Genomic DNA, 17,526 nt, shown 5'->3' with positions numbered 1-17,526 from the left:
GCTGATAACGTGTTATAAAATAAAAGCAATGCAATAAAATGTAAACAAGAAGAGATAGAGAGAATGGAGAAGTGTTTTCTTCTTTCACTTTGGTATAATTTTTCATTGCAATTACATGGTCTTTTATAGACATAAAAAGTAAAGATGATGGACATAAAATAGGAAATTTAATCTTTAAGTTATTCACAACATGGGCATCCAATGTAGCATCCAATGTAGTATCTAATGTAGTATCCAAAGTAGTATCCAATGTACAAACTATTCATAACAAAAACAAATTTCATGGCATTTTGAATATCGTAACGTATTCCTCCTTACAGAAGTTTCATGGCGCTACTCGCTTAAGCAAATACAAAATTGTTCCTGGGCAGGAAAATTTTGGGTTACCCCAACTAAGATGCGATGTACAAAACCTCATACCTACCTACATCTAAGTAAAACGGTCCCAGGAACGCATGCAAAATCACGTTCTATCCCGCCCAAAAAGAAGAGGAAAGACAATCAACTCAACAAATGTTCAATCTAATAATACTCTGTACCACGAAACCAAAAAATTAAAAAACATTCATGCTCAGGCAGTACAGCTAGGAACTGGGGTCTCCCTTCTTCCAATATTTCAAAAATGCTCCATCATGGATCCACAGGTCCAGGCATATTTCGAAATGATTCCAACTTGAGAAGCAAACTCTAGTAGTTCTTCGAGTTAATGTTACACCATAAATCAGGTAAATGAAGCAATCAGCAGTGTCGATACTAATAGCAGAGTTTCTTACATGAAAGCTTTAGCTCATCCGGCAGACCATATATAATAGGGCACATCATCACTTCCAATGTCCTCGGAGAACGACAGCTCAGTGGACCAAGAAAACTGGAAACAAAGAATACTGATAAAAATGGGGGATCTGCAACCAGAGAAGTAACCAGGAATTGATGGTGCAACTTGCAAGCACATAAGAGACTGTGTAAGAAGAAGATATTTGTCAGTCATGTCAAACCGAAAGCAGTAAATGTCAATTCAACCTTATTGGCTTGTTATTTAGTAACTTGTACCTAAGTTGCTCGGACTCGGGTGCGGGCATCCGATAGGGCACGTATTCGAGTGTCGGATTTGGCAAAATCTAAATTTTAGGATTCGGGGGTGCGGATCCAGGTATGGATACGAGTGCGGAAATTTAACTAAAAAAATTCAAAATTATAAAATAAAAAAAAAAAGAGCTATAAAGAGAAAAAGAAAGTCATTCAAGGCCTTCCACCAACTCTATATCATTGCTACTGTCTATTAGAAGTCCGAACTCAAAACACGACCCCTTAAATTCAAGGTTTTTCTCAAACACAAAGCAGCAACTATGAGACAAAAGTATTACAATTTAATTTTGAGAAATCAAAATCTTAATTTCCCCCCAAATTTGCCGATGGACTCAGGGCAAAGTATCCGAAGTTAGTTGACCGAATCTGGGACGTATCACGCTCCTGCACACGCTCCCATCCCATGTCGAGATGGGTGTGGCACCAAAAACGAAGAGTCCGCGAAACTTAGACTTGTACTTTATAGAATCACTAGATATAATGTTTAATAATTGGCATGTAAAAATAGGTCATAACACCTCATCAATTAACGAAAAACCACGTAAAAGTTATAATAAGGTTCACTCTCCATAAGTTACCGCCTTAAGTAATTTCGTTAGAAATGAAAAAGGTGAACAAGTTTGTTAATTCTGTGAAATCCCAGTCATAGGAAGTAAACTGCACAGTTTTAAATATGCAGTTAGAAGTATTTATCTATCCTGTTCTTAAGTACTTTACCTATGTTGTTCTTCGTTTTCCACATTATACTTGTGCAATAAACACCAAAAGCAGCCACAAAATAAAGAGCTCACACCACTACCACTCTAAAAATGACATTAAATGTAATGCAACTAAAACTAAAATATAAGAAGGGAAAAGGCACAGGAGACAGAGAACTGTAGAATGTCAATTTGCGCTTTCTGATGCAGGAGAAATCAACAAATAACACTAGCACCGCATGACACAGACCAAAAGGATATTCCCTAGTAGTTAGCAGAACGCAAGATGTTTCTATGTGCATAGACATATATCTATTTCACCCTTTTATAAAAGTTACCTCCCCATGCAGTAGAGCACCTTTCATATTTCTTGACCTAGTGCATTTGAACACAACAAAAAAAAAAAAAAAACCCAGTGGAATCCCACACAAGTGGAGTCTGAACACAAATATTAAAATAAATAAATAAATAATGGGGTAAACAAATGAGAGCACTTTCTTTTTTCAAGACTGGTGGTTTATGACAGACACGTCATAGTATGTAACGATCCTAGTTAAGATGCGACGGAGCTGGCTTACTAGATTGTTGTTGATAGCTTTCAAGTGTTGATGGATCAGAATTAGGAACTACCAAACTCTTATCAAATTTTTGGTAGATCCCTATGGAACATAGAGGTATAAGAAACTGAAAATGTAACATGCAAGTGTTGGTTCATTTAGATTAACATAGAGTAAGCAATCTGTTCAGATGTCATTTCCAAGAACACATAAAATACTAGCAAATGGCCCCTTGTCATTACCTTAAATTATGCATTTTGCTGGACTTGCCGGTGAAGTTGCATAATCCAATCAAGATAACCATTTGCACCAGCAGCTGCATCCTCAATTAGATTTGCAAGCAGGAAGTATCCTTCTCTAGGCTGTTCACCTTGTCTCACAAGATAACTTAATTGATAATATGATCTGTCACTTTCCCTGTACTTCTTAAGCAAGCCCATCAATTTTCTTGACATTTCATTATCTAGTTCTCGAAGAGAAACCTGTTTCTCAATGACAAAGAAGAATAACCACATTAGAGAATACTAGATAAGGCGATCGCAAGATTTATCTCAAATTATCGACAAAAATGAAGGCCATTAAAGAAAAAGACAAAAAGAGAGGCCATTCGGTTTAAATAACCCAGGTTGTCAAGCTATGTTAAAGCTATTAAGAAACCAAACTCAGATTTTCTATAAGCACAACAATAAACAAGGTTTTACAAATTCTAAGTAAGCAACATATTTCTGTTAACAGACATCAGTTAAGACAAAAGTAAGTTCCCTAAGGGATATGTAAGATCCATCTCCATAGAGCTTGACGTTTCGGTTCTTTATTTTCATTTATGGGGGATTTATCAAGCGAAATGTTAACTGTTAGAATATGCCAAATATGGTAGCTAGATCATCGATTATCAATTCCTAGATGCATCCTCCAAAGAAATTCTTCAACATTCAAGAGGGTTTATCCAGTGAAATTTACAATGAATCCAAATCTACGGATTATAGATGAGAAACTACAAGGATATAAGTAATAGGACCTGGAATACTAATCTGAAACTGATAAAGAAAGGATGACACTCTAGTTGTTTGTTAGGATAGAGAAAAATGAAGACTAATGCTAATAAAGAAACTGAAAGATAATATGGTCATAAGTAGATAGAAGAACAGCATCCACACATGCAGATGCGTTCAGTAGATGAGCTTAGACCTGTCAAATGGGCCGGGTCGACCCACGAACCGTCCCACATAACCCATTAAAATTGACCCTTTAATCGGCCCATGACCCACGAAACCTTAACCGGACCAACCTATTAATTTAAGGTGCCTGGGCCGGGCAATAATATTTTGACCCACTGAACCGGACCGGACCAGAACCGGCAGCTGACCCACAGGTCAACCGGCCCGGACCAGCTCACACACGTTGAAGGAAGAATATAGTACCAGACACTATGAGGCATCTTGTCAAAATAGTCGAATTCCATATGGTTTAGACTATTAGTTATAGAAATAGTCGAATTCCATATGTTTCTAAAGTTTTAATATTAATAAAGTATGATTTTTCTTTCATTTATATTCTAACTCGCTTCAAGGACATGTAGTAATTTCAAGTTCGTATATATGTATAAAGTTTGAAATTTTTATTGTTTATTAGTTTTAAACTTTTTTTAATTAATTGGATTAGGCCAGAGTTAAGGGATTACGGATTACGGGTCTGGGTCGGGTCGGGTCAACATGTTTTGATTAATGGATCAAATCCGGACCGGCCCCTATAAGAAAGTGAACCGGACCGACCTAGTTAAGGACTCACGGGCGAAGAGTCAACGGGTTCGTGTCCGGGTCGGGTCGACCCATTTAACAGGTCTTGATGGGCTTCACAGATGAAACCTCTAAAACAAATAGACGGAAAATATTTTTTTCATTTTCAACAATTTATACTTTAATCAGTAATTAAAAAGTTGCCCAGATTCGAACATTTAACCTACCAAAATTAACATTGAATTTGCCAGTGAGAGTTGGATAGAAATTCCCAAAGCTTGCTTTTTTGTTCATTCTGTACAATGAGGAGCCTTGCCAACATGGTATAATGAAGACAAAAAACCGATGTTTTACATGGTCAAAGAATGTTATGTCAAAACAAATGCAGCCCTTTTATTTCAGTCATCAAACTCATCTTTAGTATTATAACAATTAGATAGAACTTCAACATTTTCAACAGTTATGGTGGTCAATAAATTTACCTTAGAGAAGTCAGCAGCAAAGTTTTCCCCAAGCAAATTGTTAAGTATATCAGGTGAAAGCATCCTACCGAACCACAAGACAAACCGAAAACCATCGTCATAGAGATAGAGACCTTGAGGATCTAAACTCCCTGCAGCAAGTGGAAGCCCATTCCATATGTCTATAGAATCCTCACCCAAAGATGGTTTCTGGAAAAAGGTGATGCAGATTAGGTTTTAGAAATTCTTAAATATGACTAGATATAATGCAAAAGGGTATACAGAAACATACCTTTAGAAGATATTCATCTACACGAATCAACTGCGGATAAAGAAGTTTCAACAATGTTTTAACAGGCAAAGCCATCATGGTATATCCAGCAGTGCAGCGTTCATCAAGCTGAGCATCAGCATACCCATCACGGAAGGCTATCGATTTACATAATGCTAATCCATACAAGGGCAAGCATTTTAAAGATTCTGGATATATCATCCTTCCTCCTAGGAAGTGTTGGACAGCATGGAGATTTCGATATTCTCTAAGAGCTTTCACAATCCGGAGTTGAATAAAAGTTCGAGCCTCCTCCAATTTAGAGGTCAGAGCTTTCTCAATAGCTGCAGATAAGATAACCTCATAAATTAGACACCTAAAACTACTAAAACCACAGGTATTAAAGTCAAAGAACCAAATGCAGGAAAATATTAGCTTTAGTGGTACCCAGCCTCGTAAAAAGAGAAACAATGGCACCCGTATCAGCCAGGCGATACATTTCTCCTAAGTCTGCGACCACAGGTGCTGCTGCTGTGTGCACCCTAATGCGCCTTTCTCCAGAAGATGAAGTGTATCTTTTTTATTTGTTAAGAATTGTTTCATGGAACCAAGAGGAAAGATAAATTCTCTTAAGGTAAGTTACTTTGTTTTCTAAAACATATACAAGATGTAGGACAAGAATGCTTTCACTATTTATATTTTTTTTTATTACAAAAAAACGAGTGCTAACAGGAAATCTAGAATTGCATTCAAATTCCCTGAAGAATGACGCAGAAGCAGTTATTATGCTAAAGGATACAATAGGGCTACTTGGAAATAGACCGTCTGAGATGTAAGCAATGTTTCCTCAAGCGATAACTGCATCGCATATGCTTTATCACAGTCAACAGCTGGAAGTGCCATTAGATCAGTAGATCTCAGCATGAAGTTCCCATGATACGTAGTGGAACGAACACCTGAAAGAAAAAGGAAAGAACACTTAGTGTCCAATGATGGAACTTGTGTGTCTTGTGGGAGGAGACGAGGAGTACTATAGTAAGATAACCTTTTCCACATCTTATACGCATGACAGACTCCCAAGCAGTCTCCCTTGTAAGATCTCTGGCTAACTCATGATGTAATTTTTCTTTGTGAACAGCAGCTTGGAAACTTGGATAGTAATATACCTGACCACCTGTATACTTTGCAAGAGTCCCTAGACAACATAATTGAAAATCAATATATACCAATATCTCATCAAGGGTTACATCAAACAAAAGAGTATCAAAGACTACAAATTACAGAGATGTAAGTTATTGTCAAAGAAGTTAATGAAGCTAAACCAATCACAGAAACAGGAGAGGTTTCAGTAAACTAAAAAGTAAGACGACATTTAGACACCGAAGCTTTTTTAGGATGTCTTTATTACAGAGATATTGTTGCTACTTACACTTATATAAAACTTAAAAGTAAAAGCACAGTTTATTGAAATTATCAAGACGGTTGCCAAATCAGCCTTCTGCGCCAAACTTCTCTTTGAGGTCTTAATTTGGCTAATTAAAAGGCCTCACATACATCGGCAAGTGAATTTAAACATTTGGAAATCATTAGAAGGCGCAAAAACTAATGGTTCACATCTTAAAATTATAAACTATTTGTGTCTGGAATAGATGGTATATCTGAGTTTTAGGCAGCGACACAGAAAAATCAATCAAATAAGTAGAGACAAGTCGAGAAAGAAAGCTAGTTGGACTACATCATAGAAGACAGTTCATAAGAAGTTTTGATTTTTCGCTCTAGCTTTTTAGATGCTAGTTATAGTGGACGTTCAATTACCTAATATAGATATATCAATATGTTGTTACAGTGAAAGATCAACTACCTAATGTAGCTATATCAGTATATTTGTCGCTGAAACCGTATACATTAACTGCTACTTGATACTTGGTGAAATCGGCAGCCATCTGTTTATAGAAAGGATCTTCTGGAGTTCTCAATGTATGCTCCTTGTCAGTTCCATAAACACGAAGATCATCTCCTCGCAGCGTTAAGCGGCCAACACCTAATGATGGAAGAGTGTGCTGAAAGATCAGCAATTTACCACCAAGTTGACTCTGGAAGCAGAGAAGCGATATTAGTCAGTATGGAGTCAACATAAGGCAAAAAAGGTGATTTTACGATTGACTAAATTTGGACGGCAAACTTCTCTGGCACAAAGGACATAACTCAATCAGCAAATCATGTACAGAGATGGTAGAAAGAAGTCCACGCACCATAACCATGAAGGCTGCTTTAAGAGCTGGACCAAATGCTGATTCCACATTTACATTCTCCTGGAACATTGAAGGCAAGCTGTCTAAAAATGCATCTACCACAGTTCTTGATTCCGACAAATTGACAAGGAGATCATCTGGCAACGGAATAAATACATCGTCCAGATCTGACATGACGATCATTTGTGGCTGAGTGAAGGATGACTGGCAGAAGAGCAAAAGAACCTTATAATGTATACACTAGAAGGATATTAAAAGTACGCCCACATCAAATCACTTGCCTTCATATTATAAAAGTGTAATGTACTGTCATAAGTTATAAACCCGATCTGTGTTCTTGGAAAGCCAGGCAAATTGTCCAAACAACTCTTGATCGTTTGTGATACAACCTGAAAAGATTTGTAAACTGGTAAAGAAAGAGACGAATGTAGAAGTGTGCTCTCAATGCGTCGTGTTCTGGTCTCATCCATAGTATTGTTCAAGCCATGAGTTCCTTTGATCAAATTTTGGTCTCTCATGTTCATTGAGAAGCAAGTTGTAACACTCCTCAAATTTATAAAAGTTTCGAGACACGCTAATTATAGAATTTAATTTATTATTATTATTATTATTATTATTATTATTATTATTTTTCTTGCCTATATATATATATATATATATATACACACACACACACACACTTAAATAACTGAATATACAATTAGAGGAATATTAATAATATATTAATAATTTCAGTGTTACTAAATTATTTAAAAGTGGGTATTATTAATTATTAGTTAAAGAAAAACAAAAGAAAAAGAAAAAAAATAAAATAAAAGAGAAAGCAACTAATCAGAAAGAAAGTCACGTGACTTAAGGGTTGGAAGGGATCAAATAAAGGCTTAATGCCTTAGAGAGAGCCGAACACACAAACGCACAGAATCACGAACGAAGGCAGCCAGAAATTTTCACGAAAGAAGATATAGGGTTCTTCACAACTCACTTATTCTTGGACTAAGGTATATAAAAATTTCCTATTATCAATTACTCTATAGTAGTAATAGGTAAGAATTGAATAGTTAATTCCCTTCTTTCTCCATATCAACAATAGATTTCATGTGTTAGGTGTGAAACTTTAAAATTGATTAAAATGCACTGGCTATTGTAGAATCAATTGTTTGACTGGTGTCAATTGGACTGGGGCCTACGTATTGGCTCGAGAAGTTTTGAGGTGAGTTGATATAACCCTTTACTAAAGTGGTTTAACTCACAAAAGCACGCATACAAGGTGTTTGATGAATTGCTTAAAAGAGTTTATATTTACTTAATTGGAGCGAGTGAGTACCTATTAACTTAGAATTGTTCTAGCAAAAGTTTAGATGATTTATTATGATATATGTGCTTAAATTTTCAGATTTTTGTGTTATTCATATATGTTATTTTCATGTTGAAAATTTATGAAGAAGAAAGAATCTTTAGAAATACTTTTACATGTTTATTTCATTCTTATGCCATGCTTTACATTTAAGGATACCAGCATGAGCATGTACATGATGTTCTATAAAGAAAAGATTTAGACTTGCAAAGTCACAAAAAGAAGTTTTAAAAAGAAAAGATTTTTGGGAGTGTCCTTTATTCTGAGAAGGGGTCATCGTACAGGCCAAGGGTCCTGACCAAGGCGTTGACTTCCTGAAACTACTTATGCCAAAGTAGGGAGCACACGAGCCGAGGGTCTCGTTGCTGAGAATTTACTTAGCCATGCTAAGGCATGATACATGAACGCTGAGAACCATGAAGCGAGTGGCACCTCGTGGATTGGGCCTATTCGATCAGGTTGGGATCGAACCCGTGCCGATCACACGGTGACTGAGACAGAATTAAGTCAGGATAGTTGGAACTCCCAAAGTATAAAGTGAAGTATTTTTTTTATAAAAAAGAAAAAGAAAAAGAATTTCTTTTAGAATATTCATAATCTGCCATTATGCAATTATTTAGAATTATTCTTATAAGCTTTATGTTTTACATGCATTTAGAACCCTTGCTCATAATGTATATGTTATTAAAGTTTCGCCCCCTGTTGTTGAGACTCACTGAGTACAATGGATGGTACTTGACGTTCTCTTTTGGGAACCTACGTTGGTCTGCGGTACAACGTAGGAACCGGATTTGCAGGAGAGCAGGCTACGAGTTAGGACTTCTTTCTCTTCCAGTGCTATTGGTGAACTTCGCTTTTGTTCGTGGAGTATTCCTTAGAGTCATCTTTATTTAGTTATTTCTTGGTTACTTAGAGAACTGGCCAGGAAATCTCATGTCCTGAGCAGTGCGTCAGTTTATTAGTAGAGGCTTCATAGACATAGTCGTTGGGTTAAGATTCAGATGTTTTTGATAATAACTTAGCAGTATTTCATTGGTTACTATGAATAAAGTTTTGGAGTTGATTTATTTAAATGTTTAAATTAATCAAAAGTATTTGGTTAGAGTATTGCCCTATTGCATGTAAAGTTTGGAGTTATAATAGATTTGATAAGCAGAGAAGGTTCGCTCGGTCATGCTTAGTGATTGAGTGCCGGTCCCAGCTTGTTCAGAAAATGGGTCGTGACACAAACTTCTCAGTAGATTTTCTGTCTCACTTCGCTTACTGTTTCGGCCCAGGTGTCCAATTTCTTGCTGAACCTCGCTTAGGCTTCTGGCTGATTCATGACTCTATAGGAGTCTCGTATATAGTTATATGCATAGATTGTTGTTTTGGTGGGTTCATGCCCACCTTTTCTTACCCGGAAAAAAAAGAAAGAAAGAGAGTAAAGTAAATATGTCTATGAAGCTTTGATTGTTTAACCTGGAGAAATTGCATCCAGTAGCCATTACAAAGAGAAATTTGTAGAGATTGAGATTTCAGCCTTGCAGTTACAACTCCACTTTGCATCACCTAGGTATAGGGTTCTTCCTTTTATTAATAAGTACTTAGGTATAGGGTTCTAATCCCACCAAAGGCCTTTCCTCTTCTACCGTCCCCAACCCAGTTATTCACAGGGCCAACCCTACCCCAAAAAATTTAGAAAAGAAAAGAGTAAGAATTAGCTGACCTCAAGAATAACTAAGCATTGAAAATTGAGCAAAAATTAATTAACCAAGAAAAGAACAGAGAAGTCCCTGTGACTAAACCTATATGTTTCAGGTTCATATATTCCTCTGCTTCCGGAAAGGCATTCCAATATTTATTGGGTATTATAATATGAGCATCAGTTAGTGAGCAAAATGAATACAAGGACGATAAGTTGTCATAAGTGAATTAAAGTCTGGACTGACATGCTTTTCAGTTAGATGCAAATTGCAAAGCTTGATAACTACAACACAAATGCATACCTCGAGCATTCCACTCTTCACAGCAGATACAGATACATCGATGAGGAAAAAGTAAAGTGGAGGCATTGGAGGCCGGACCATGTAATCAGTGGGAGCAATGAACTCCACACTCCCCTGGGTAAGTTCAGGCCTTAGATCCAAATCGATTCTTCTGCCACTGGCATCCAAATGGGCAAAATATTCGCCAGGAACTGGACATAAAGAGAATGATGACCCAATGCACTTCAAAATAGGACAAGTGAATCTACACCTATATACGTTACGGTAGCGAAGAGAGAAATCTGCAAGTTTAAAAAGAAAAAAAAAACACAACTGCTACCCAGCTGGAAGGTTTGACATGGAATGGAACATCAATATGAAAATACACTGAGATGTTAACCTAACAAACTAGCATATCAGGCCATGACCACTTCAGCAGTCACAAATAGAGAGAGGCCATTGGTTGAGTTTTAACATATAGCAGCATTTTCAATAATAGGTGAGTGAAAAGCTGAAGAAAGACTAACAAAAGATGCAAATAAGTGGAAAATACCTACTTAGAATATGTAAGGCAACATCATGAAAAAAAAAGCCTCTTAGTTTAACTAGTTTTAAATTTATCTCTGAATTCGCTCCATAGATCTGAGAGTATCTACAGTTACTAAATCAAGGTCATCTTGTGACATTGCAACCCTTGCATTCCCATAACCCATGTACACAAAGTCATAAGTGTAGAAGGGTGTGACGCTTCATTTCCATTAAGCCCACTTCTCTCTCACTCTCTTTCACCCCCCACTCCTTCCGTCCTACCTAATTTTGGAAAGCCGATAAGTACAAACAGAAGTTCACTTAGAATTGTTACTCCCTTCGTTTCAAAAAGAATGAACCTATTACTATTTGGGGACCCAAAGTGTCAAACAAAATTTCTTTGACCGTATTTTTTGCAAATAGTTTTTACATATTTTGAATTGTTAACTATTGTGGCTTATAGTACTTTTTATGTAGTTTCTAAATATGTGCATTATATTTCAAACAGCTTAAAGAATCTATGTCTGAATTCACACTGAAATTAGGCAACTTGACCCTCGTACTCCGAAAAGGTTCAAACAAATTGAAATGGAGGGAGTATAAAATATTGGTGGACTTGACCTGTTTTTGCTACACAATATTAGCACTTTTAAGCACACCAAAATCAGACGATACAGCTTAAAAAATGTAATAGAGAAGAGATTTAAGAGCGGAATCAATACTGAGGAGTTGACAATACTTACCATCATTAAGCAATGCACATAAGTTACATCGCCACTTTCTTCCACTGTCACTAAATGTCACATAGGGATTTACATAAGTCCGGCACCTTTTACACCGTATGATGCCAGTTGGGGCAAAATTAACTACTGGAACTTCTTCCTGAATAAAGAAATTTTGCAGATAGAGCAATAAGAGATTTGCACAACGAAATAAATCTTTCAGTATCAAATATGTAACTGTTACATTTCATGGATACAAACCCCATTAGGAGCTTCAGCAAGAGGAGAAACAACTGCTCCAAGAGTTAAGTGCCACCTTGAAGCCAAGGACTGAGAATTTGGAATGCCACTAGTCGTTAGCCTCAAATATCTTGAACTACAGTTCATCGGATACATCTCGGACAAAGGGTTCCGTTCCAGGTCACCTTCCAATGGCCTTGGTAGAACTTTAGAATCAAGCCCCGGATCAAATGATCCTGGAACAGACCCAATAGAGAAGGAACTGAAATCTTCCACTAAACCCTGCATAACTGCCGTAGGAGGTGTAGACCCTGGATGCTGCATTTGTTCCCTTGAGCTACCCAGTTGAGATGCTACTGATGGTGGAGCTGCATAGCCTCCTTGTTGGGCAAGATAGGGGCTAGATGTTGCTGCCATTGTCGGAACATAACCACCTTGCTGAGAAGGAAAGGCTAAAGATTGTCTTGGTTGAGCCTGTGCGCCCGCTGTATTTTGATGACTCATATACCCTGGAAAAGCAGATTGAAAGCCGGGTCTGGCAGCAGGATAAGCTGGACCTGCTGGTGGTGAAGATGGATGCATGGTCGCCCTGGCAGCAGAAAACTGGGTATCTACAGGTGACCGAGGAACAACTGCACCGGGTTGCACCATGCTCGCATTTTGAGGGGGGAATCCCATCGGAACATGAGGAGGTTGGATATGGGGATTAAGGGAAACATGAGATGTTGAGAAGGGACCTGAAACGGGTCTAACTGACGGTCGTAAAACAGGTTGCCCTGCAAGTGAAGTGTGTGGTGGAGGTACCCCAGCTGTAGAAGAAAACTGTGGTGCTGGAAAGCGTTGGTAAGGGCCAGCAGCTGGTGGTCCATATAGAGATGCAGATGTTGGAGGTGGCCTAGCTGCATCATTAGGCATACCTGATGACATTGTTCTAAAAGCAGAGGCCTCAGTTCCAACCATGGCACCAGATGCAGAGGAAGGAGACGTAATCTGGGAAGAACTAGGAGAAGCATGCCGAAATGCAGAAGCTTCGGATCCAACCACAGGGCCAGATGATTGAAAGAGTGTTAAACTTTGCGCAACACTAAAGGCAGAAACAGGCCTCGAGGGAATGGCAGGACCATTAGGATATTCAGTGCCCATGTTTTCAAAGAACTGTTCCTGTTAAAATACTAGCAGCAACAAACAAAGATGTCACAGAAAAAGTACAACTAGACTTGTACATTAGCTAAAGAGCAGGTGTTCCAAGATCCCAAGACTGGATAGGGAAAAAGGTATACCAAAAAAAAACAAGAAGCTACTGTTTAAACAATAACACATTAACATTAGAGCTTAAAGCACATAAAAGCAAGAAGACTCGTTGAACTTTAAGCAAAAAGTGAAGTGCAAGCTTCTTCAAAGTGAAACATAAATTTTCAGAAAATACAAAAAAAAAAAAAAAAAAAAAAAAAGCATCATGCATATATAAAATTGTATGCTTATTCATAGTGGAAATCAGATACTCATATTTTTCTGACTGCAGGTCGCTGCTGAATGAACTCCGAATGCTGGAAATTTGCCACACCTACAGAAAGGGTAATGGTGTGGCTGATTTACTGACAGGATTAGGAAAGACATTAGCCTATGAAAATAGGCAGGATTTCGGTAATCTTTGATCTCCCTCCAAACTTTACTTCATCGCAATTAGAACAAGACTCTTAAGGAACTATAACTTTTCATTCAATTCCATGTTGTAATAACTAGCTTTACTTTTCAATAAAATGTCTTCGTTTAGCAACAAAAAAAAAAATTGTACTTAACCATTAACATCGCAATTAACACCGCTAATCTCAGCATCAACATAAAGTAATGACAACATTAATTCCAACAACTCAAATTTAACATCATTAATATGTGCTTTTAAAAAACCCACACAAAGTATACTTCAACTGCAAAACTTATTTTCAATATTCAATTAACCAGACATAAAAGAATTACTTGTATCTTTAATTTCATAATTTGATTACTTAAGTAAGTATACAAATAATCAGCTTTAGCAAGAGTCGCCTTTTATTTTCCATGCAATCCGTTTATAAAATCCATAATTGGAGAATAGAAAACAAAGCAGAAAGCAGACAAGAAAAGGAGAAAAAGAACTATAGCAAGAGAGAGTATAAGAGAGATGGAGAAGAGAAAACCATAAGAAGAAGAGGAAGAAGGAGACTTGCACAGGATAGGAAAAAGAAAGAGACATCATAGCGAAGAAGAAGAGTCAAACCAAGGGGAAAAAAAGGTAAGGTAATATTTCATCGATGTTTTGGGGGTAATGAAACCCCGTATGGTAGTACATCAGAAGTAAAGAATCTACACCAAAATATGGATGTCTACAAAAGACAATCAATTCTCTACACAAATTGAGATCTCGCGGGTGCACTAAAAACTTATCAAAAACAAAAGAGATGTCCTAATCTGTGCAAGATCATATTCCATCCCTTCAAAGTTCATCTGTTCCTTTCCCTCCAAAGCACCCACATAAGTGCTAGTGAGTCTACATTCCACGCTGTACATTCTCTTCTTCTAAAATCAAACCAAGAGAAGCGAAGAAATTATAGAGGTAGAAAAGGAGTCATCTCAAAATTGGAGCAGAATAAGAAGTGGGGGACGAGAATACTTAAGTGTAAGGAGAAGATTCCTGTAACTCATATATCAAAGAGCTTTGATTTTCTAATATTCTAGAATCTCTTTTATTTTCATCTTTTAAAGTCATCCAAAGAAGAACATCCTTCTCTTTTCAAGTGTATTACCTTGGGCCTCATAATTTCTAAGGGGGTCTGGTTGACAAAGCTTGGTTTTCATTTCTTGAGTCAAGAGTAAATATTCCCCGCAGCATGCTAATCTGTGGTTACTTGTGATTTCAACCTGAAATGCATTGCCCTCTATAAAATCTTATCACTGCACCTACGATAAATGATGGTTTTGCATCGCTCTTTCGCTTAAGCGGAGCGGAGTGGAGCGATCACTTTTAGTAACTGTTTTCAGTTTTTCCCATTACAGTGAGTTTGCATAGAAAATAATGAATTGTTTTGAGATAGAGAGAAAATGGGTGAATGCTTAACTGTGAAGGTGATGCTAAAAGATCGGTTTCATTTCATTTAGCTGGTGCTCTGCGAAGAAGAAAATTCACAAGTTACCTGTAGCAGCTAAATCTCACAGGGAAACACTCGAACGCCATTCTAGGTTTGCCTCTATTCTGATATCTTCCTCTAATCACACCGCTCATACTGTCCCACTGATCAATATCCAAGATATCAGACCAAGTATACAACAAGAATTATTACCACTTCTATGTCTCAATCCCGAACTAGTTGAGGTTAACTCTATGAACCCTCATCATCCATTCAGCTCCATCAGAACACTTTTCATTCTAATACCCAATAATTTCTCTTCTACTACAAAAATCATAGTGTCTTCACATTTTCTACTAATAACTTTTATTTCACAAAGTTATTCATGCCGATTAATAGAAATTAAACTAAACTAGCATCACCACCTGAATAAATTGCCAAAACATAAGTATTTTAACTAAACGCAGTAATCATGCGAATCGCCAAATTCAAATATTCAGCAATATGGTTAAAGAAAAATCACAATTAGCCTACAACTAACATTCAACAAGTTTGACTGAAATAAAATCACATTCACAAAATTAAAAGAAAATCCGATTTTGATTCCAAAAAAAAAGAAAAAAGTGCATAATTGAAGCAAATAAAACTGGCATACCTATGAAAGAATTTGGAGTGCAGGTGGAATTAACGTGATTAAAGATCTCGCCGTGAAGTCGCCGGGAAAATGTGGAATCGGAGTTGAGAGAGCCGGCCATCAGCTTCAGCGAGATCGAAGTAGCGGTCAAGTCTCCAAGAGGTAACGGTTAAAATTTCGGCAGCAAACATTATTCTTTACGTAAGTGAATTGAGAAGATCCAAAACACAATTTGGAAAGGTTTTTCAATTATTATTATTATTATTATTATTATTATTATTATTATTATTATTATTATTATTATTATTGTTATTGTTATTGTTATTGTTATTGTCTTCGTTTTTACTAACCATAAATCTGATAAAAATGGAGCAAAAGTTATAAGTTTATTATTGTTTACCCATGGTGAGCCCGAGCCCAAGATCAAAGCACTAAAGTCAATTATAATGGTTTTACTTAATAATAATAATAATTTGTGTTACGTTTTTATGCACAACTTTTTTAACATCATCGCATCTTAATCGTTTATTATTCATTATTTATGTTTTCTGATCATATCATTAGATAATTTATTAAAAGAAATATTTATAAGAAAGCAAGCATGCTAAGGAATAAGTAAATATATCAAAAGGACAAAGTAACTTGATATTTAGTAGCATAATTTAAAGTATGCAAAATGATTCCAAATGGAATATAATCACAGATTAAAGAAGATATTTTTATATTTTATGAATTTGTGAGCATAAAATTTCTAATTAGAAGTAGAAAAAAGAAGAAGAAGATATTTTAATAGATTATTTTGGTATTTATTGACTAACTACTCATAATTTCATATGACCATCGTTTATGCTAGAAAAAATATGGTGATTAAAGTCTAGGTTTAGATGAAATTCAGAAAGACCCAAATTTATTAAAACAGAATTCAAGAATTAACTTAGTTTGTCATTAACTCATTAATGCTTTATTTTTAAAAGAAAATTTCGCTCCCCAACCAATTAAGGATTACATGATTTTTGACAAATTAAATTATTTTAAGAAAAAAAATATCTTTGTTTCAGTAGCATGTAGCCATCAACCGTATTTAATAAATGTGAGACTAGAAGTTGATCACTTGCTAAGCACCTCTCATTTTTCCTGTGTTCTATCCCCACTTAATTAAGTAAATTGGATAAAATTTAAATATTTTTTATTTTATTTTCTAGATTCTAATCTATTAAGTTTAAAAAAATTGGAAATTTATTTTCTATTGCATATTGTGTTAAATTACAAAATCTAAATTTATATTTCTAAAATAATTTTTCTATTAAAAATAAGATGGAAGAGAAATTTAATTATAATTTTAGAATTACTATGAAGATTTGATCGACAAAGCACTCTCCCAGTATCAAATAAGTTCTTCAAGGTTGTTGTTATTAGCATTTTAGATTTATTCTTGTGCATAATTATTCATCATCATTTACAACTTTTCAAGCTTTTTTGGAGGGATCAAAGTTTAATATATCTACCAAATTAAATATAGGAACCTAAGCAAAAAAAGAAATAAAGTAGGGGCAAAAACTATTATACACCATTGAAAATTCGCCATCTCAAAAGGCATCTGCGAGAATGCGAAAGTACCATACGGACAAGTGAAAGTGGTCTTCTCTTGGTCCTCAGGAGCACTACGGATTTGGTTATAACCGGAATATCCATACAAAAAGCAATAAAAAGCACGCCCGGTCATGTAACGACCTGGCCGATCGTTTTAAGAATTTACGCCCCGATCCCCTATTAACTGCTTTTCCCGTATTTGCTTCAACTACTTTGATTTGCCGGGATGATTCATTGTGAGTTTCGGAGTGTTTTGGGACACTTACTCCCTCAATGAGAGCTTAAGCTTTAGAATTTGGACCGTAGTCGGAGCAGTGTGAAGACAG

At 36.3% G+C, this 17,526-nt stretch overlaps 1 protein-coding gene across 4 annotated transcripts; it reads right to left on the bottom strand.

Moving 5' to 3' along the window:
* Positions 1-265: 265 nt before the first annotated feature.
* LOC107764882 (protein transport protein SEC24 A) lies at positions 266-15,822 on the bottom strand. 4 transcript variants are annotated; one of them, XM_075249431.1, is made up of 14 exons: positions 15,632-15,822; positions 11,894-13,044; positions 11,654-11,792; positions 10,404-10,594; positions 7,343-7,450; positions 7,062-7,265; positions 6,671-6,902; positions 5,855-6,004; positions 5,609-5,765; positions 5,257-5,384; positions 4,831-5,153; positions 4,560-4,748; positions 2,584-2,823; positions 266-958 (listed from the first exon to the last, which is right to left on the bottom strand). In XM_075249431.1, the coding sequence occupies exons 2-13, from the start codon at positions 13,013-13,015 to the stop codon at positions 2,590-2,592; spliced, it is 3,177 nt and encodes a 1,058-aa protein (XP_075105532.1). In that variant the 5' UTR covers positions 13,016-13,044; positions 15,632-15,822; the 3' UTR covers positions 266-958; positions 2,584-2,589. The 4 variants fall into 4 exon arrangements, with proteins under 4 accessions (XP_075105532.1, XP_075105533.1, XP_075105531.1 ...); XM_075249432.1 differs by having other exon boundaries at positions 266-902; XM_075249430.1 differs by having other exon boundaries at positions 266-868.
* Positions 15,823-17,526: the final 1,704 nt, after the last annotated feature.

This window comes from Nicotiana tabacum, chromosome 3 (genome assembly GCF_000715075.1).
Source record: "Nicotiana tabacum cultivar K326 chromosome 3, ASM71507v2, whole genome shotgun sequence".
Classification (NCBI taxonomy): domain Eukaryota; kingdom Viridiplantae; phylum Streptophyta; class Magnoliopsida; order Solanales; family Solanaceae; genus Nicotiana; species Nicotiana tabacum.
This window is presented reverse-complemented; position numbering and strand designations above follow the sequence as displayed.

Coding starts and splice junctions, on each gene's coding strand:
- LOC107764882 (XM_075249431.1), bottom strand. CDS start 13,015: ATGGGCACTGAATATCCTAATGGTCCTGCCATTCCCTCGAGGCCTGTT. Junction 11,793..11,893: donor TTGCTGAAGCTCCTAATGGG/GTTTGTATCCAT, acceptor TTCTTTATTCAG/GAAGAAGTTCCAGTAGTTAA. Junction 4,749..4,830: donor TAGATGAATATCTTCTAAAG/GTATGTTTCTGT, acceptor ACCTTTTTCCAG/AAACCATCTTTGGGTGAGGA.